We start from the raw sequence: 20,525 nt of genomic DNA on the forward strand, positions 1-20,525 counted from the left end.
TTTAAATATTTCACTTAACTTTACAGACTATTCTTCTCTTATTTTAAAAAAACTACCAAACATCATTTTATCTATTTCAAAAAATAAGTAAAAATTATGTCGAACAAAAAATTACTTCCATTCCTTTCTATCTTAAAATATTAAGATATTCTAGGAATAAAAAAAATTTAATCCTATAGTCATTATCCCATTACCAAATGGAGTCTGTGAGAATAAATGCTCAACCTTATCACTTTGTGGAGATACGGATATAATTAATATTTTTTCGGCTTTGAAAAGAATAATACTATGTACAACCATTTTGAGATGTGTATAATACACCTCATCAATCATATAATAAAAATATTTTGCTAGTCATATCAACGTTCCAAGTGAGAAAAAAATTTTTAACTCTAAAATGTATAACATAAAAGGATGTATGTGATATGGTGGGAAAATGAATACTTGCGGTGGAGAAGGTGATGGTGATAAAGGAATTGTTCTTACAGAGGTGGATGGATGGACTACTGGGATTAGTGAGGTTTGAGAGGGCATAGTATTGTTGGGTCTGTTTTGCTGTTGGTTTGCTGGGGGAAAGAACAAACTAGGTACTACTGGTATTATAGAAGGATACTTTGGAGAAGTAGTGGAGGAAGACTGAGATGGAGATACAATACCTTGAGCTTGGGGATTCTTGAGATCTCTGATCTGTTGCTCCAAAATAGCAATTTTCTGTAGGTGGTTCTCGTCTCTTGTTCTCAGTTCATCACAGATAATATTGAACTTCTGGAACTGTGTGACCATTGTTACGCAGTTGTCACAAAAACTAGTTCTCTCAATGTTGTAGGCAGATGATGCAGTGTTCCAAAGGTTTGGATAAGATTGGCTACAGTATTGGTGACCGGTCGATACATCTGGAGAGTGTCAGACTAAGTCGGAGTCAATTCTGCGTGAATTGGATGTAGAAATGGACTCGGCGCACTCAAATAAGCAAAACTGGAGTTTTGCCAGATTCGGGCGCCCAGAACACGGTTTAGGTCGCCCAGAACACTGTTTAGGTCGCCCAGAACTGAGTGCGAAAATTAACTGAAACTGGAAGCTAATTCGGATCCTATGTTCCGAGCGCCCAGAAGTGGGTCCGAAAATTTTACATCGTGAATATCGTTTGTGTTGACGCGTGTCTAGTGGTAAGTGAACTCCGCCGGAACCGGATAAGAGCACACTAGACCGGGGGCGATGGGACCGAGGTAGAGTGCATGTATGGAGCCTAGATGTTCCAGTCGCCCAGAACATGGTTCCGGGTGCCCAGAAATGCCCATTTCTGCAGGGACACCGAATTGCAGCTGCTTCTCTTGGGGCTTATTTTATCCCTCCAACACCCTATAAATACCTTGTATACGTCCCCTTTGAGCTCTTTTTACCTGTTCTTCACAGAGAACTCAGATTTTGCTCCTTAATCCCTCCAATCTTTCCAATTTGCATCAAGATCCACATCTCCAAGAGTTGCAAGGTGCTGATTCTGTAGTTTTCCCAGCGACAACCTTCAGTGTTTTGGCTCGTGCGCGACGTAGGAATATCAGATTTCGACAAAACTTGGTTTACTGGATTCTAGACTTTTAGAGGAATCCACGAAGTCTTGACTTGTAGAATTTGGTGAAGGTTAACTTAGTCGAACTCAGGTTTTCCTCTGCTGTTGTTGCTATGGACAGAATTGCAAGTTTTTGAGTTTTCTTGGGGTGAACTTTGGAAGCAGGGGCTTTGTGGAGTTGAGACACATTCCCTATCAACCAGTACTGGAATTAGGACCATCTTCACCTGATTTGGAGATTGTTAGGTGAGTTTTGACATTGGAATTGGATAAATCCTAAGCTTAAGTGCTGAAATTGATGAATTTTAATGGATTTTGGGTGAATTGTAATGTCTAGATTTTGAGGGGATTGTTGCTAGTTTGGAGGTGTTTCCAGCTGTGTTACTTGTGATCCGAGACTGTGTTGCTGCCAGAGGAATCGCATTTGAGGTGGGTTTTCATCGGATTACTCCTAAGTAAATGAGTAGATGTATAGTCGACATGTATGCTTGTTGTTTGATCTACAATGTGATTAGATTAAATTCATTGATTAGCAGTGGCTGTAATCTGAATTTAAGCATATTAAATAAGTGATAATTATATATGTTGGACTTGAGAATTGAATTAGGAGAAAATCAGCGATTTGGACCTGTCACCTGTTTATACTACCTGATTTAGCTCTAGAAGCCGTTGTAATTTTATATCGTCACAGTATCGAGGCGACGGATACCCCAGGTAGTTTAACTTTCTGTTACGCTCATGCTGGGGTGCCGAGTGTATTTTTACAGTAGCATTCAGGCTGTTCCGGACTGTTGGGTGCCGTCGGGGTTGACGGTGGGCCCATATCGCCTTTTTGGCGTCGGATTGTGCCGAGGGCACATGACCTGTTGGTTGTTAGACCAATTAGTGTCGATTACCTGGACTTTGGCTTGAGAGAGAGTGTGTGATTGAGCTCGACAGAGATACGCTGCATACTCGGTTGGGTAGCTCCCACGAGTGCCACTCCGGAGTCGGGCGTTGTGCTTTCGCGTCGGTGTCGTGCATGCCAATTAGACTTGCTCTCCACGGACTGGATAGTGTGGAAGTAGCTGGATAGTCTCAACTGGGCGGAACGGGTGTGTTCACAGTCCCTGGGACGGGTATGCTTATAGTCCCTAAAGAGATTTGGTTAAGATTGACATTACTACAGTAGGTCAGCATAGAGCATGATAGTGTAATAAATGGTAGATGTAGATTTCATTCCAGCATTCATTACTACCTTTGCTCCCTTCTGTAGACTTAGTGGGTGGACCGATGATGTTGAGGGCGGCACCCACTGAGGACTACTTGTTTTACAGTAGTTCTCACACTCTGTTGTCACCCCGTTTTTGCAGAGCCATCGTCTTCGGCTGCTGCTATTGCTGATCAGGATCGAGGCAAGGGCATCGCGAGTTAGAGCCCTACCCGACGAGCCGAGCTAGAGGAGCCCCTACAGCAGGTAGTTATTTTTTGTTGGAGTTCATGTACATACATATATTCAACTCGCCAGTGCGAGTAGTTTTGTATTTTGGATTTGGCGTATGTATATGGAACTCGGTTTGTTTTTATTACTGGTTCTTCTAGCAGCTCTATACTACTGTTTGTAGTATTGTATGTTTTACAGGTACAGCTATCGCTTCGTATATAGAAAAAATTCCTTTATATACGGCGGATTTGTCGGCGTGCCCGGGAAACGTGTAATCCGGGGCGTGACAGATAAAGTGGCTGGAATTTGTGGAGAAGAGCGAATAGTGGGGGAAATGAAAAGGTTTGGATCAAGGTGGTTTCTGGCTTTGTTTAAGGCTTCAGAAAGAGAATGAAAGCCTTTGTAAAGAGGTTGTGAAAAATTTTTAACCTGTGTAATGACTTCTATCCAAGAATCAAAAACATCGGTTTTAAAATCTTGAAAGGCTACATAAAATGGAAAAGTGTCTTTGGGTTTGACTGTCTGGAAATACTCTACTAAGGAGTTTATGCATGCAACAAAATAATATTTTGTAAATGAAAAGGTCTTTAGGAAAAGAGTTTTAAAGGTGGGAAAGTTATTCAAAACAGTCCCCAAATGTCAGATATAATATCATCTAAAGTTCCTCAAATAGTCTCCAAATATCTGTAAGGATGTTATCATGGTAGTGTAATTCTCAAAGGATTTGTCTAAATTCCTTTAATTCTTTGATTTCCTCTTGATGTCTTTCTAGAGTTAAGAACATTCTGTAAGTCTGGTCATGAGTCAAATGTCTTATGTCATCGCCTTCTATATTCCATGTTTCTTCGGATAATGTTTCTTCCTCGTCTCTTTGTCTGTCTTGTTCTATGGCACTGAGCCACCACATGTCTAACCAATTTTGTTCAATCATATCATTGTAAAAGTCTGGATGAGTGAATTCTGGAAGTTCTTCGTCATAGGGCTTGAAAACCATTTTTATCACAGATCTTGTACCAAAAAGTGGTCTTGTAGTTTTGGAATTTCTTGAGTCTGAAATATTCAAAATTATATGTAAGGGGTCTAAGAAGATTTACTAGTCGTATTAAATGGTTGATCTCCCAATTTACTAGGAGTACTAGGAGATTTGGTTTCTAGGGAGGCTAAATGTCTTGGAACTTGTCTATGAAAGCTCCATGGCTGGATAGGTTTCTTTGTAGGAGTGTCCTTTGATTGTTCTTTGAATTTGGAGTGAAGAAAAATGCTTTATAACTTCTTGGACAATAGGGGTTGTATCTATAGTAGGAGTAAGACTCTCAGCAGGCCTTTGTTGCGCTAGCAAAGTTTCTAATGCATGTATTCTGCTATGTAATCCTAATAAAAATTGCATGTATTCTCTTTTAATTTAAGTTTTTAAGGTACTGGTGAATAGTATATAAAAAAAAAAAATTTCACGAAGCTCTCGTGAAGCTTCAGCGTACTTTCGTGAATAGTAATTTTGCATAGTGTTTTTTGCATAGTGTCAGTATAGTAACCGCATAAAAAAAAAGCTCCCGTGAAGGTGCTTCATCATTCGTGCATAGTACCAGCATAGTGTCAGAATTAATTAAGCACCCTTTAATCCTTAATTAACTACGCTCTCTTCATTAGCCTTTTAGACACCCAAAAAAAATCCTAAAAAATCTGAAAAAATCCCCTAAAAATCTCTTTGCATTTTTATAGTCCTTTTTGATTGCTCTGTAGAGTTTTCGCTTCTTTTCAAAATCTCTTGTAAAAAAGCTTAGGCCATTTTCCTATTCACTGTTGATATCCATCCCTCTACTATTTTACTCTACTTTCTTAGTATTTCTTCCATCTGTGCTCTTCTTTCACTCTTTTCCATCCCCACGACTGTTTACCCAATTTTTAGGTTTTTACCAGTTGGTTAAAATATATTACATAGTCTAACCCATCCTCATCCTCATCCCCACGCACGTTTTCAACCTTTTTCTTTTCAATCTTAAAAAATTCCAAAAAATTCTAGAAAATCACAAAAAATATTTGAAGCATTTCTCTAGGTTTTTGGCACCTTATTTCCGCTGTTTGTAAGGTAGTTTGCTTCTTTCAGAGGTTTGTTAAAAAATTTATAAAAATATTTTAGGGTTTGTGAATCCTCCCACATCTGTACTTCTTTAGACTATTCCTAGGTTTTCCAAGATAACCAAAAAACAGTTTCCACTTTTACTTGTGTTTAAAAGCTTTTCGCTCTATTTTACCCCTCTAGGGTTTCCCACAAGTTCACCGTCCTACTCATCTCCTTTCTCTCAGATCTTATTTCCCCGCTTTTCCCTTGTTAAAGCTTTCAATCTCCCACTCCACTTTCACCTAAACCCTAAACCCTAAACCCTAAAACTCCAGACTGGCTATGCAACCCGTGACTGCTGAATGCCAAACACAGGACACCGCGGAATTACTGCGAAACTTCCCACGCACGGACAAAACAAATGACGAATTATTCGCGTGGCCCCCACTTCAATTACCTAAGCCTCCCGTGCACCAAAACTATGGGCAAAACTGTAGGCCCCGCCGCAAAATCAAAACTGCCTCGCTGCTTCCTCCGAAGAAACGACGAAATTGCGGACCCCGCCAATTTAACGTCTTGCAGGATCCTTCCTCCTCCTACATTTGGCCACTCCTTCCCACTTCGCTTATAAAAGAAACCATTCGATGCATCAAAGGGACACGACATGAGACGAAAAAAAAAAGGGAACATTAGATAACACACCCACCTGAGATAGAGAAAGAAGAAGCGCATTAAGGAAGATCCATTCGTCGCCAAGAAAAAAAGAGAATTACATAGGAGAGCATCCTACCTCCACAAATATCCTCTTAATGGCCTTTCTTTTCCTTCCTTTTTTGTAAATATTTCCTACCGCAACTATACCCTGAAATAAGGAGTCTGTATAAAAGGAGTCTTTCTTTTTCCCTCGGGCAGTCCCGGAAGGAAAACCTTCTAACTTTGTGATGTAAGTTTTATCTTTTGTTATATTGTATTTCTCGAACTCTTGTATCCATGGCATTTTCTTTGCTCCATGAAACCCTTTTCTTGAACTCTTCATGAAATTTCCTGATATCTTTATGATAAATATTTCATCCTGAGCAAGTGTGAAGCATATACGCTTGGCAGATTTGATAAAAGAAATGCTCTGTAAATTTCGCCATTGATAGCCAGAGAGGGCTTTGCGGCGTAGGAGCGGGGTTCTCTAAAAACTGTACGCCATGAGGGTCTTGTGCACCGACACTATGTCTCAAGTGATATTACCATAAAAGACATATGATTTCATCCTAAGTCCAGGTTTAGGTTACCTGCATCATAGATAAAGAGTTTTAGAAATATAAAAACAACCGAAAAAATTTTATCGTGATTCCTAGAAGGGAGTACCAAACGGGACTTACACCAAAAAATTTGGAAAAATCCATATTTCAGTGTGTAGTTGCGGTAGAAAATATTTACAGAAAAGGAAGGAAAAGAAAAGCCATTAAGAGGATATTTGTGGAGGTAGGATGCTCTCCTATGTAATTCTCTCTTTTTTTTGGCGACGAATGGATCTTCCTTAATGCGCTTCTTCTTTCTCTATCTCAGGTGGGTGTGTTATCTAATGTTTCTTTTTTTCTTTCATCTCATGTCGTGTCCCTTTGATATGTCGAATGGTTTCTTTTATAGGCGAAGTGGGAAGGAGTGGCCAAATGCAGGAGGAGGAAGGATCCTGCAAGACGTTAAATTGGTGGGGTCCGCAATTTCGTCGTTTCTTCGGAGGAAGCAGCGAGGCGGTTTTGATTTTGCGGCGGGGCCTACAGTTTTGCCCATGGTTTTGGTGCATGGGAGGCTTAGGTAATTGAAGTGGGGGCCACGCGAATAATCCGTCATTTGTTTTGTTCGTGCGTGGGAAGCTTTGCAGTAATTCCGCGGTGTCCTGTGTTTGGCATTCAGCAGTCACGGGTTACCATTGTCAGATGTTTCTTGAATACCTTAGATTTTGGATGGTAGTGGACCTCTTCTGATGTAGAGAACGCCGGTTTTTGATGATGGTGGAGTTGGACAAGAGGGTGTTCAATCATGATGGAGTTGGATCAGAAGGAAAGGGTCGTTGCCGGAGGTATAGTAATCTATAAAGTCGGCAAATATTATACTTGGAACGACGACTTCTGTGTAGGAAGCATCTCGGCACCGACTTTAATAAGTATCTTATCTCCAAAAACAGGGATCATGTGGCCAATGAGAGGCCACAAAAACCCCGCGAATCGAAAACGCGGGAATCGTCGCCCCCACCCCCTCTCTCTCTCTCCCTCTCTCTCTCTCTCTCATGGCGACTCTTCTCCTCTCTCCGCCCACCACCACCGCGCTCTTCTCCCCCAAAACCCTAACCCTAGCGACCAGAACCGCCCCCGCCCCTCCATCTCGATCCATTCGGGTCAACGCCGCAGCGAGCTCCGCCGAGCCGGAGAAGGCGGCGGCGGTGTCGCCCGCCCAGGGAGGCGGCGATGGTGACGCTGCGGCGGCGGAGGCGCCGCCTCCTTCCTCCGGCTCCGCCGTCTTGCGGCCGAAGAAGCCGGTGTACTCTAGTGAGTTCTCTTTCACGCTCTACAAGTGTTTGATGTAATGTCGCAGTGGGGATTACAATTATGGTAGAAATGTATGGAGCTTCGAACCCCCTTCACTATAAGCCATTCCAAAATAGACCCTCAATTATATATATTTTTATTTTTTTATTCTTTGGTTCACACCTCTTTAATTTTGAATCCTTTTGATTCAAGTAGTTTACGCCATTCGAGCCACAAATATATGACTATTAGCTATCAGGTGTCGCAGTCGACATTTTTATTAGTGAAAAAAATTATAAAATCATTAAATATAACAAAAATTTTCAACAAATTCCCCAATTACCTGATGTGGATCATCTAATTCAAACCAATTGAAAGTTGACCTGGATTTTGATTTTATCCGCAAAGTTTATTTGAAACAATTTAGTTCCTGAAGTTTGATTCCAATCTCGATTTCATATATAGAGTTTGAATATTGTTAATTTAGTTCGTAAAGCTTGACCCTGAATTTGATTTTGTCATAGAAGTTTTGTTTTTAACAATAAAGGTGTAAAATTTTGACCCGGATATCAATTTTAGTTCGGAGTTTCAACTGCGACAATTTGGTCCATGAAGTTTGCCCCTGATCGTGATTTTGTTCTCGGAGTTTCCATATTGACAATTTAGTCGATAAATATTGATAACAATTTCAACTTCATCCTTGATTGTTTTTTAATTTATTTTAACAATGCAAAGTGTGACAAATTCCTATTAAGGCTTAAGCAATGTCTACTATGGGTGTTTATTATTTTGCCTTGTGATTATTCAGTTACATGAAATCATTTCAAGTTTTATTACTTTTTTTTCCCTTCCGAATGGGTAAAAGTAGAAAAAAGTTGCCCCGAAGTGCTTGCGTAATGCCTTTTATTTTATTTATTGTGGCCTAAACTTTTTATAGTGTTAAATTATATGAAACAGTTGTTTTTCTTCAAAAGCTTAAGCTATCAGAGAATAATGTGTATACATTTCATATTCAACACTCTCCCTCACATCTAGCCTCGAGGCAGAAAACTAAATAATGTTAGGAGTCTGATGGAACTCGACCTCAAGACCTTATGCGCTAATACCATGTTAAATTATATGAAACAACCGTTTTTCTCCAAAAGCTTAAGCTACCGGAGAATGATGTTTTATATACTTTATATTCAACATCTAGAAATAAGCATTTCCAAAATTTCCTGCTTTCCAGTGAAGAAAGGGCAGATTGTACGTGTGGACAAAGAGAAGTACCTAAACAGCATCAATGTGAGCTTGCTCTCCCTCAATTTGCGTTTAAATGAGTGTTGTTTAGGATTCTTCATGTTAGCTTTTCTTTGTTCATGTGATATTTTATAAGATATATTGAGCATGTTCCTTAGAATGTATATTGTGGTGTAAATTTTGTGCACATATTCTAAATTTGTCTTCTGTCATTTCAGTATCTATCCGTCGGCCATCCACCTTTTTATAAAGGGTTGGACTACATATATGAAGACCGTGGCGAGGTAATGACAAATCTTTTGTACTTGATTGCTTTCACATACTTTTAATCGTACATCAGGTTGAAATTACATTACGTAGTACATATTTCTCTCTTTTAAGCCAGCTCTTTGCTATCTTTTCTCTAGAAGATTAATTTTCACACCTCTACTTGCTGCTGTTTTTGCTGCTTGCTGAATTGTTTGTTATATACTTCTAGGTTTTGGACATACGAATTTTCGAGACTGGGGAATATGCTCTTGTAAGTCAATTCCTCTTAATGTTTTGAATTGATTATTTATGTTGTAATCTTATACCAGCACTTTGTGTATTTTGTAAAAAAAAAAAAAAATTAGGTTTTTGTTGTTCCAGCTCTGGTTATCAGAATGTAAGAGTTACATAAATAAGCTGCATAGGGAACATCTCTTACTACATTTATTAGGAGTTAATTAACTGCCGGAAAAGGTAAAATGTTGATAACCTTTTTCACTAAATTTATTGAGCATGGTTCAATTTTACTTGCAAGCGGAAAATAAAATCAGTATAATCAGTTTTTATTTCTAAAATCAAACCGAAAACGGAATTCCAAAGTCTTTTCATGTTAAAAACTGAATCGAACCAAACTACTCAATTAAACCCAATTAACCAAAATTGTTTTGAGTCTGGCAATCTGGTAAACCAAAGTAATAACACAACCCTCCCTGGTGGCAGTGGTGCAACTAATTAGGTCAACTAGTAAACTTCGCTCCTAATAGCTGGTTTAACTCTGTTAGGGAAGAGAATTTAGATACCTTTTCATTTCAGATTTTACCCTTTATTAACAAAAAATTAAATCCTTTTGGTTTTTTATATTACAGATTGCTTGGGTTGGAATTCCAACTCCCCCCGCATGGCTTCCAACCGATATGCTTATTAAGGTAAGATTACCTGACGAGGAATTTTACGAACAGTTATTGTATTATATCGAACTTGAGTTGTCTTGCATGTCAAGTTGACTTACAGAGATCTAATCTTTTCCACAGATTGTGAGAGGTAAGAAACTATATCATAGAAATATAATGATTGCTACAAATCAACTCTTCTTCTTTATACTCCGAGAAGCTGGTTTTACGAAAATATTGCTCTAAGTTTTTTCCCATCCAATTTCGTGACTACAAATCTACAAGTTCCATTATTTAGGATCTCTTCCTGTTAATTTGTGCATGTTCCTATGTAAATATGCATTGTCGCCTATTCTCATTTGCGATTTGTAGCTGAATAACCATTGCTTGTTAGAGCAGAGAGAAATTTTTCCAAAATCCATATTACTTGTGCAAACTATTATAAGAAGTTAACAAACTTTAAATCGAATCTCAAATTTTTATTCCCTTAGAGTAAGAACAGGGAGAAACTTATTTTTCTGTTTTCACGAATCGCTCGTCTAACTATTTTTCTTATCATTTCGCAGTCGGAAAAGCTTGACTATGAAAGAATTTGATCTTGGAAGTACACTTGCGGGTGATTCTGCATTTTTCTGTCTCATTTTTTCGCTTGGTCGGGGATGCTCCAGAGTAAATATTTCACTTCGAATCATAATGCAATTTTTGCATATAGCTCTATTTGTTCATAAATCAGATATATTCCTTAAAATAAAATTTGCTTTGAATCTGATCTAATTCGGTTAGTACCATCTCTACTCAATCAATATCTTCATTGTATCAGTGCTTAATATAGATGTATAGTTTGATATGCTCATTATTATATTACACATATATATTGTGTGTCTAGCTTTAAACAATGTTAAGTCTTAGTTCATGTTTGACATATGTTATCGACAAATTGTAAACAATTAAAAATGCTCATGGTTATGTAAATGATTCTTACAATGCCGATAAAATTTCCATAAAAGCACTATTAACGTTGTGTCCTATTATGTCCCCTTTACTGGTGTTGCACGAATTTTTGAGGCGATCCGACGGCTTAAAAAATCACAAGCACAGATGCTCTCGCGCTTTTAAAAGCACAGGAGTTCAACTCCCTTTCTCTTTCTATATATATATATATATATATATATATATAGTGAGAGAGAGAATTGGGCTTGAATACTTTTAATAGCACCAAGTCATTGGTGCTTTTAGGTTTTTAGCCTTTGGATTAAGATTTCTGGAGTTAGAATGATAGTAGTCCTCCTAGGGTTTAGTGGGTGGTTGGTGAAATAGCATAATCTAAGGGTGAAATTAGTCAAGGGATAGATCTAATGGTGGAAAATTTGATTGCACCAAATGTTTGGTGCTATTAGAAGTATCCAAACAAGAGAGAGAGAAGAAAAGTCCAGCCCAGCCGGAGACTATATATATATATAGAGAGAGAGAGAGAGAGTCCAACTTGTGTGCTTTCAGAAGCACGGCGTCCTCTATGCTATCGAGTCGTTTTCGATGCTAGGACATCTGAATCAACGATTGGCTTTATTAGACTTGATCTAGAGTATAAAAAACATCTGTAAAATAATTTCATTATTTTCGATATCATTTACTCAAAGGGGCTCAAAATCAACAATTTTATTCGTCGTGATGAGCCGTTTGCAAGGTGAATCGGTGTAGAAATATCAAAATCACATGAAATTTTGATAGAAAGTTTTTTATAATATATAAAACAAATCAATAGCTTTGATCTAAAAATTGTGTCATATATCACTTCAAAATTTGAATGCATTACTTATCTTTACAAATTTAGTTAATACACTTCACACAATTTTCGAACTTATAAATTATTAAAGTGATTAACTTAAATTTTGAAGTCAAAGGGTCATTGACTGATTCAAATCAAATAAATTGAAATATTGGATAGTAATATCAAAATTTTGAAAACAATTAAGTAATCAACTCAAAATGGTTCGTAGCTCAAGTAAGTTCTGTATATTTTTAGCTCTTAATAATTTAGTTGGTAAAATTTCCTAGAAAGAAAAAGAAAACCACTTTATTCTTAGGGGTTACTTTGTTGCATGTATGTGCAGCTGTATTGCAATTTTAACTACATGTAAATTCAAATATGATGTTTTCTTTGGTACACTTCAATCCAACCGTTGCAGCTGAAACTACAGAAGCAGGCTCAACTATAGCAGTTGAAACTACGCCTAAATTGACCGTAGTTTCAACTGTAATAGTTAGAGAAGGTAATTTTAAATAAGACGTAAACTTATCGTACCCACGACCTTTTAAATGGGAAAAAAAAACATTCCTTGTACCTTAGGCATAGCCTCACTACCTTATTTACAAGGTGATAAAATTTGTGAATACAATGTCCAACTACATACAACCCAACAAATTGTTTGTATTTGCAATATTTTCTACTATGTACAACCAAACAAGGTACATAAAATATCTGTAACTACTGCATTTTTAACTCCATACTTTTTTCACTGCACTGCATTAAAATTACATACCAACATATGACCCCTTAGAGATTGGCCCTGGTAGCTATATCCGACGAGGAAGCTGATATTGCAATTTTTGATTTAATTGTCACAAACTTAAACTACAAAATCTGTCAGAATTAAAACTCGAGGATGGAATTGAAATCGGCATCGAATTTCCAGGTCTTAATGTGCAAAAACCATCTCATAAAAACTTGGTAAAATTTGGTGTATTTGCTGATTATTACTAGTCAACTATACATATAAGTAAGGACCACAATGTGTTGTATCTATAGCCATTATCATATACACTATACATATGCACAAATAGCTCTCACTTCAGAGAGAGAGAGAGAGAGAAAGAGAGAGAGAGAAGTTGATGAATCTATCTCTAGAGGGAGTGAATATGCTTGACCTTCTGAATCGCCTGTTGTACTTTCGATAACGGCTCATCATACAACATCACAGGATCATCGAACTGGGGCCCCAAACTAGGTTCTCCGAGAAAAGCGCGAAATGTGTCGGCCACGGAGTTAGAGAGGGATTGGAGGTTGTATCCGCCTTCGAGGAAGAAAACACACCGACCCGCGCACAGCTCCTTCGCGAGCTCTTTGATCTTCGAAGCGAGCATGTAGTACGTTCCCGTTGTGAATTGGAGACCGGCTAGCGGGTCTAGCACATGAGCATCATATCTGAAGAGAGAGAGAGAGAGAGAGAGAGAGAGAGAGAGATAGAACTAACTAGCTAAGATAAGGGTATTACAGAAAGAAAGTGCAGCAGTAAGCTGTACTTAAGAAATGCAGATGTACAGGGGTATATATTTGTAAATTGACGATTTTGCAAGGTTGGATCTGTAAAAGATCCGGTATATATGTAAATTGATGATTTTGCAAGGTTGTATCTGTAAAAGCTCCTAACAGAGAAAATGCATTAAATTTGACATCAATATATGCTAAGAACAGCAGAAATTGCAAAACTGATACATTAGCATGAAATCAACAGCATGAATTAACTTTCAAGGGGAAGTTCCAACTCACCCCGCTGAAACGAGAATAATGTCAGGCTTGAACCTCTGCGCGCACGGCACAATAACCTCATCAAACACGGTTCGCATAGAACTATCGCCTGAGCCTCCGGGTAAGGGCAGGTTGAGTGTCGTTCCTTCGCCTTTCCCTTGGCCGACTTGTTCCATCTTTCCTGTGCCAGGGTAGCTCCCATGCTGCATCAGTTCCCAGAAAAAAAAAAAAAAAAAAAAAAAAAACAACAACAACAACAACAACAACAACAACAACAATTGGTCATTCATGTAGAAGCTCAAAATTCGTATATATTCCGATAATGTTAATTTTCGGAAAGCTCGTAAGTACATTTCGAAAGTTCGAAAAACATGAAAATCGCAAGCATTTAAAGTTTGGAGGTCTAGTATGAATTTACCGGTCGTCACGGTGGTACGTAAATTGCTTCAATTAAAAGGAGGATTTTACATACATGTATCTCAGTAAATGCATCTACTTATGTGGTATTCTGCAAAATATGAATTTTAATATGTAATCCTAGACATTGCAGCTTTGTTCATCAAAACCCTTCTCCAAATTTGGGAGTCATTCAATTTATATAAGGAAAATTAACAAAAGAAGTTTTTGAAAGAGGGGTTTTCCGCAATAAAGTTTGCTTTTTGAAGAGCACGAACGAAAAAAGAAAAAGTAAAAAATGTATAAAACTTACCTGAACTTTAGTCCGTTTTTTATTCAACTGCCCAACCTTTCAAACTTTTGATTTTAGTACCCGGCCTTTCAATTTGTTTAATTTAAGTGATTTGATAGCTCTTGGGATATAAAATTTAAACTAATTGCTTACTTGAATGAATTTATAGTTAAATGAATTGCACAAAATATGCTAACTAAAGCCATAAAGATAAACGGCATATTCGAATTTTGAAATTAAAAAGTAACTAATTGGCTCAAATCAAATAAATTAAAAGGTTGGATAGTAAAATCGAATTTTTTAAAGATTAGATAGTCAGATCAAAATGGGTGATAGTTGAGGTAAGTTTTTATACATTTTTACCCACCCCACTCCCCCAAACAAACAATCAAAAAAAGGTACAGAGGCCCCTTCTACTGGAGGACATTTTGAAATAGATTCTCTAGCTTTAAATAATCTGATTGGCATGCCTCAAATTTTTTTTTTTTTTTTATTGTGTCGATTTGAGTTATCAATGTTAGTTGATTTGGGATTCCGTTTGAATAGACACTTCTGCGAGTTATCACTTATCAGCTATTAATAAGCTCTGAAACCTAATAGAATCCCTGATTCAAATGATAAAAAAACTTGATCAAAACAAGTTTTTAGGAGAGAATCAACCGAAAAAAAAAAATTGAGGGGGTCTCCACACAGGGCCAGCAGGGGGGGCATTTGTGTAAATTGAGAATTTCTCAAACAAACAAAGAAAGCAGCAATCAACTGACCTGATGAGTCGAGATGAAGAATATATCCGGATCATCGTAAAATGCATCGCACGTTCCGTTACCATGATGAACATCAAAATCGATAATGAGGACCCGCTTAAGTTTATGCACATATTGTGCATAACGAGCGGCAATCGCGATGTTTCCGAAGATGCAGAAGCCCATCGGACCTTGAGGGACGGCGTGGTGCCCTGGCGGCCTTATTAAGGCAAATCCTGTTGCTGGGTCACTGCTGAGCCTTGATGCTGCAGCCTAGGATAAAAATACAACATTTTCTTGGTAAAGAACCACTGCAAAGAAAAGTTTGTACTAAATCATAACATAACAAATTTGTCAATTCCTTACTACCATTATTTACCAAAGAGGAAAAAAAAAAAAAAAAAAAGCAGGTTGGAGATTTGATATGAGTTCACAAGTGCTGAAACTTGCTTGTTTGAAAATTATGATTTATTTATAAATAAATAGGTGAAAACCTTCACAGACCTCACATCAACTATAGTGTGCTTTTAAATCGGTACCTGAACTTTAATAATTAGATTTTGCTACCTAATGCCACATAATGTTTGATTTTAGAAATTTTCTTCTTTTTTTTTTTTTGTTTAGAAGTTAAAGAGTTTCTTCAGAAAAGTTGTAGACTATCCCCTCCGGTAACAGAATATTCCGTTTTTAGACATTGAAACACTGCTGCACTTTGATAATGAGGTAATTAAATCGGAAAGACTCAAAGTTTAGACAGTGAAATCAAAACTTTTGTTGTTCCCGTAGCTGTTTCAAATTGCGCTGTAATTCAGGTAAGGTCAGTATATTTTTACCTCACAAGTATAATGAGTCTGAGTCAACAAAAAAGAAAAAAAATCTTACTTACCACAGAATCGACCAAGGAAAGTCCAGCGCCAGCTGCAGCAAGTGATTCTTGAAAGGTCTGTGAAGTACGGCAATACGTTAACAGTTAAAGGTGCAGATTGATAACATACCTGATTTAACACATTTCAGTTTTTCTGATTACACATATGTCGCCGTATTAAGAATTTAAACAAATATGAGGGAAGACATCAGACAGCATTCCTTCATTATGGATTTGCAGATTGCTACCCTGTCGTTGAAAGTGTAGCATATTGCTACTGTGTGGTTTTTCCTGTTTCCCATAAAGGGGTGTTTGGTTCCTCGGAAAAGCGTGGAAGACTATCTTTTGGGCACCGTTTTTCCACATTTTTCGTTTTCCATATGAGAAATTTGGAAAACGAAAACACTACTTTTCCATGAAATATGGAAAAAGAAAAATTTCAGGAAAACTACTTTTCCTAGGAACCAAACAGACAGAAAATACTTTTCCAAGCAAAAAACTATTTTTTGGGATATTTTCCGGAAAACCAGACACTCCTTGAGTATCGGCCATTCCAGTTCAGGTTGCCCTTGGCGAGTAACCAATTATTGTTTAGTATCAGAATGTGTGCTCTTATACGCAAAGCAAACCTACTTGCTGTTACCAAATGTAATTTAGCATATTATTACAGAACCCCAAAACAATAATAGTTAAAGAAAAAGAAGTGTACAAATATAAGTTGTAAGATCTAGAATATACGGTTTCAGTAGCATATGTTGGCCCAGATCCTTCGATGAAAATGAGGCCTTCATCTGACGCCATGGACATAGCCTACGGGAAAAGAGAAAAATGAAAACATTTTCTCAATTGTAGGATTGAAAAACTACTATGAAATTTTAATGAAATAAGATACCTTCTCAAGGCCCGTTACATAAGCTCTTGAATGAACACGAGCAATGTCGTCGATTGAAGCTGGCTGGAAACTTTGAACTTCAAGCACCTCTAAGCCACGATACTGAAACACAGGATGCCATACTTATAAAATTATTTTAAAAAAATATTAAACACACCACAAATTTTAGCTAACAAGAGATCTAACATTCATGAAGTCCACGCTGTCATATAGCAAAAAAAGTAAGAACCAACATGGAAGGTAGAGAATCAATAGACTTCTTGACAAACAGAAGATCAATTATTCCTTGATTATTTCGATGTGCTGACGATTACTATATTGAAGACTCTAGGAGTAATGACATATTTCCCAAGGAGCGGTATGCCATAAATTCAAACCAAAGACTAAGCGCCTATTTGGCCTCCTTCGGGAATAGCTTCTCTAGAAACTCAAGTGTTTGCTATGGTAAGAAGTCAAATGAGCTTTTGGAGACCAAAAGCAGAAGCTCCAATTTGAAGCTTATGACCGGCAGCAGCTGGGAAAAGGCAGTTAGTTCTTGCAAGCACCGGTTTGAGACAATTTGTTTTACGCAGAATATTCACAGCATAAAAGTTGAGAAACAGAATATTGTATTAGCATATCTTGCAGTAAAGAAGAAAGGAAGATAGAATTGGCAAAATGGTAAGTTCACCTTTGGGGTAAGCTCCAATCTTTCAAGAGCATCAACAATTGCTGGCACCCTTTTATTTGATTCAGGGTGAGAGTCCTAGACATTCAAATCAAACCAGAAGTATGAAAAAGGAAAAAGAAGAATATGCTAATTTAGAAAGGAACAGAAGAACATCTAATATCATCAGCTTTAAAGATACACACTTCTCTTATCCAAACCTAGTATTTAAACACTATAAAGACCTTCTGTCGATTCAAACTATTAAAACTATTTTTTGTGATAGCATACAACACGATATCAACATGTATTCTCATACCATCCGTTCACACTAGCATGCATAAACAAACAGTTATAATTTTCGTCTTTGTTTCTTAGAAAAAAATCATGAATAGTTCACAAAGTTTTGGTTGGACAAATAACTTTGAATTATTAAAAAGCAAAAAGAAAATCAATCTAAAAGTAATTGATATTTCCAACTATTCGAGATATTTTTGATTTAATTATAGCCAAAATGAAATTTTTATTGTGAATTTAACTTTTCTACACTCTGGGAATGAAAGAAGATATCATAAAACTTACGAAAATTTATGCTAATGGACTTTTACCATTATATATTGGTGTTTATTCAGCTAAACCTTTTTCAAATTTATTCTAAACTTATCAAAATTTTTCTGAGGTATGAAATTTTCAGCTTTTACCAGAAGGCCAAACTTGTCATTGTGACGGGAAATACCTTATTATGGCCCATGGCTGGAGCTACAGAATAGAGGACTCGTGCATCACGAAGTAAAACATCCGATGGAATTGAATATGGCTTCTTTTCACCGTCAATAAAAGCAACATCATCTTTTGCAGAGCATCTTACACATGACCTCAAACTTCTATAGAATCTTCTCGCAACACTTGCCAAATTCTTTTCTGAATGTAATCGACAGCAGCCCTCCAATAAATAGCAATGTCGTCTAATCAGCGGAAACATTTGCCCTAGATGACAGGAATTTCATAACTTTCAGGAAAGAAAAGCTAACAATTCAAATTTAAAACTACAAATTTTCAGCAGAAGAAGCTGTAGTGATGCCAAAGGCCTAAAATTGTTCTTGACTCGCAAATTATGCAGAAGCCAACAAAGTGCTTTTGCAAAAGTACAATACTATCAATCATGAGTTAATAACGAGACCTCTACATTGAACTAACATGAGTTTTCTCGCAAACAAATGGCATGCATGCACTTAGCACACATTAACTACACTACAATTGAGAAGCAAGAAATTTTTTTTAAAAAAAAATCGAATTACTATCACTTTACATTCTCCAAAAAGAAACACTAGTGATGCTAATAATCAATCTCAAGCTATCCAAGTGAGAACCAAGTGATTCTGCATGAGTATAATAGTATCATTTATTAGTAAAAATGAGAACTTTGCAGAAGAAAACATTACTACATTCTAAAAGAAAGAAACCCAACAATTAAAGTTCAAATACTTCAAAATTTCACGAAAAGGAGCACTATTAATTCTATGCAAAATATAACAAAGGGTTTCTGCATAGGTATAAAATTGTCAATCATAAGGGCATTTTCACAAACATATGGCATGCAAGGTAGTTAGTATAACTTTACTAAAATCTAAAAGAGAGAAAAAAAGGAAAAAAAAAGAAGAAGAAAAGAACCCACAACTTGAAATTTAAAGTTATATTAACTTTTCATAAAAGAGAAACACAAGTCATGCTAAAAATCATTCTCAACTAATGCAGAGCAGAACAAAAAGCTTCTGCATAATAACATTATCTTCAGTCACAAGTCAATAATGAGACCACTATGTTCAAGTAATGGCCTGTCTGTTTGTCAGTAAGTAATTTTCAGGTTGAAAATGATTTCTAGCAGAACTGAAGTTTAGGTAAAAAAATATATATAAAAAAATTCCGCCGCTATTTGTTCAATAGGGACCCAATGGCTTTGAAACTGTAATTATATCACTTTTTATTTATTTTTACGCAAATTCTCACACTATCATGTAAGAGGATGAGAAAAGTTGCAACATGTAAATTTTTATTTTTATCTCTCTTTCCGATAATTGACTTCGGCACCACACAAGGGCCCGAAAACTACTTCACTTCCCTCCACCTTCGGTGAAACAAACATGCCCTAACTACACATGGGCATTTCCACAAACACATGGTGTGCAAGGTACTTCAACAAAACATAACTATAATTCAATATACAACAAAGAGAAAACAACAATTCAAATTAAAAATTTCATCAAAGTTTCATAAAACAAGTGCTCTCAACTTTAAAAGTTGGGACTTTTTCCTCTTCAAATTTCTAACTCCCAAATGCGAATTAAATAAAAAAAAATTGAAGAAAAATACATAAAACTAATCCTTTAACATGCATCACTAAACTACAATATATAACAAAGGGAACCCAATAATTGAAATTTAAAATCACATTAAATTTTTCATAAAAACAAACACTAGCAATGCCATGAATCATTCTCAAATCACGCAAAATACAACAAACAAAGTGCTCCCAAATTTAAAAATTGGGTCTTTTTTGCTCTTCTAATTTGTTAACTCCCAAATCCGAACTTAAATTCAAAAAAAAATTGCAGGAAAACAGAAAAGATAAATCCAATCCTTAACATGTACCAGTGAGGGTTGGATAATGGAGCGTGGTGAGCTCCATGATCGGGGAGAGTTTTTTTTTTTTTTTTTTTGGTTTTTTTCATAATTTTCCCACCACATAGTAATAATAATATAAGATAAAAAATATATATCTATTTTAAGATGAGAAAAAGGTAAAAGTGCAGGATGCCCCCTCATCTATAGCTCGTTTTGAAACAACTCCCTGAACTTGTTTTCTTTTTTTTCCTTTTCTGATTGGAAAGAAATTAAAAGGTTTATCAAATTTTGTGATATATATTAGTAATTTATTAAATTTAATAATAATAAATTATTTTTAGTTAATAAAATTGAACTAATTAGCAGTTGATAACTTTAAATTAGATTTGATAAAATTTTTAACTTAATTACGTATAAAAATTGAAATAAAATCTTATAAACTGAGTCTCAAAAAAAAAAAGATAAACTTCAAATATTACCCCAGTGGTTTCGCACTTTCTCACTTTAGTACCCTGTGATTTAAAGTGTATCAAGTTAGTGTCCTGACGTTTTATTTTTATCTTTTCGTCAACTTTTCCGTTAATATTTCGTTAAATT

The 20,525-nt window shown here is 36.5% G+C and overlaps 2 protein-coding genes across 2 annotated transcripts; one reads left to right on the forward strand and one right to left on the reverse strand.

The window, feature by feature from the left end:
• On the forward strand, positions 7,293-10,839 carry LOC109725400 (NAD(P)H-quinone oxidoreductase subunit O, chloroplastic). The gene is made up of 6 exons (XM_020254565.1): positions 7,293-7,589; positions 8,797-8,852; positions 9,026-9,091; positions 9,286-9,327; positions 9,923-9,982; positions 10,513-10,839. The coding sequence occupies exons 1-6, from the start codon at positions 7,331-7,333 to the stop codon at positions 10,540-10,542; spliced, it is 513 nt and encodes a 170-aa protein (XP_020110154.1). The 5' UTR covers positions 7,293-7,330; the 3' UTR covers positions 10,543-10,839.
• On the reverse strand, positions 12,633-20,045 carry LOC109725907 (histone deacetylase 14). The gene is made up of 9 exons (XM_020255308.1): positions 19,956-20,045; positions 18,043-18,293; positions 17,331-17,405; positions 16,661-16,762; positions 16,507-16,578; positions 15,790-15,846; positions 14,925-15,176; positions 13,494-13,675; positions 12,633-13,148 (listed from the first exon to the last, which is right to left on the reverse strand). The coding sequence occupies exons 1-9, from the start codon at positions 19,990-19,992 to the stop codon at positions 12,848-12,850; spliced, it is 1,329 nt and encodes a 442-aa protein (XP_020110897.1). The 5' UTR covers positions 19,993-20,045; the 3' UTR covers positions 12,633-12,847.

Source organism: Ananas comosus, linkage group 20 (assembly GCF_001540865.1).
Source record: "Ananas comosus cultivar F153 linkage group 20, ASM154086v1, whole genome shotgun sequence".
Lineage (NCBI taxonomy): Eukaryota > Viridiplantae > Streptophyta > Magnoliopsida > Poales > Bromeliaceae > Ananas > Ananas comosus.

Coding starts and splice junctions, on each gene's coding strand:
- LOC109725400 (XM_020254565.1), top strand. CDS start 7,331: ATGGCGACTCTTCTCCTCTCTCCGCCCACCACCACCGCGCTCTTCTCC. Junction 9,328..9,922: donor AGACTGGGGAATATGCTCTT/GTAAGTCAATTC, acceptor TTTATATTACAG/ATTGCTTGGGTTGGAATTCC. Junction 9,983..10,512: donor CAACCGATATGCTTATTAAG/GTAAGATTACCT, acceptor ATCATTTCGCAG/TCGGAAAAGCTTGACTATGA.
- LOC109725907 (XM_020255308.1), bottom strand. CDS start 19,992: ATGGAGCTCACCACGCTCCATTATCCAACCCTCACTG. Junction 16,579..16,660: donor ATGTAACGGGCCTTGAGAAG/GTATCTTATTTC, acceptor CTTTTCCCGTAG/GCTATGTCCATGGCGTCAGA. Junction 15,177..15,789: donor TTTCCTTGGTCGATTCTGTG/GTAAGTAAGATT, acceptor TTTTTATCCTAG/GCTGCAGCATCAAGGCTCAG.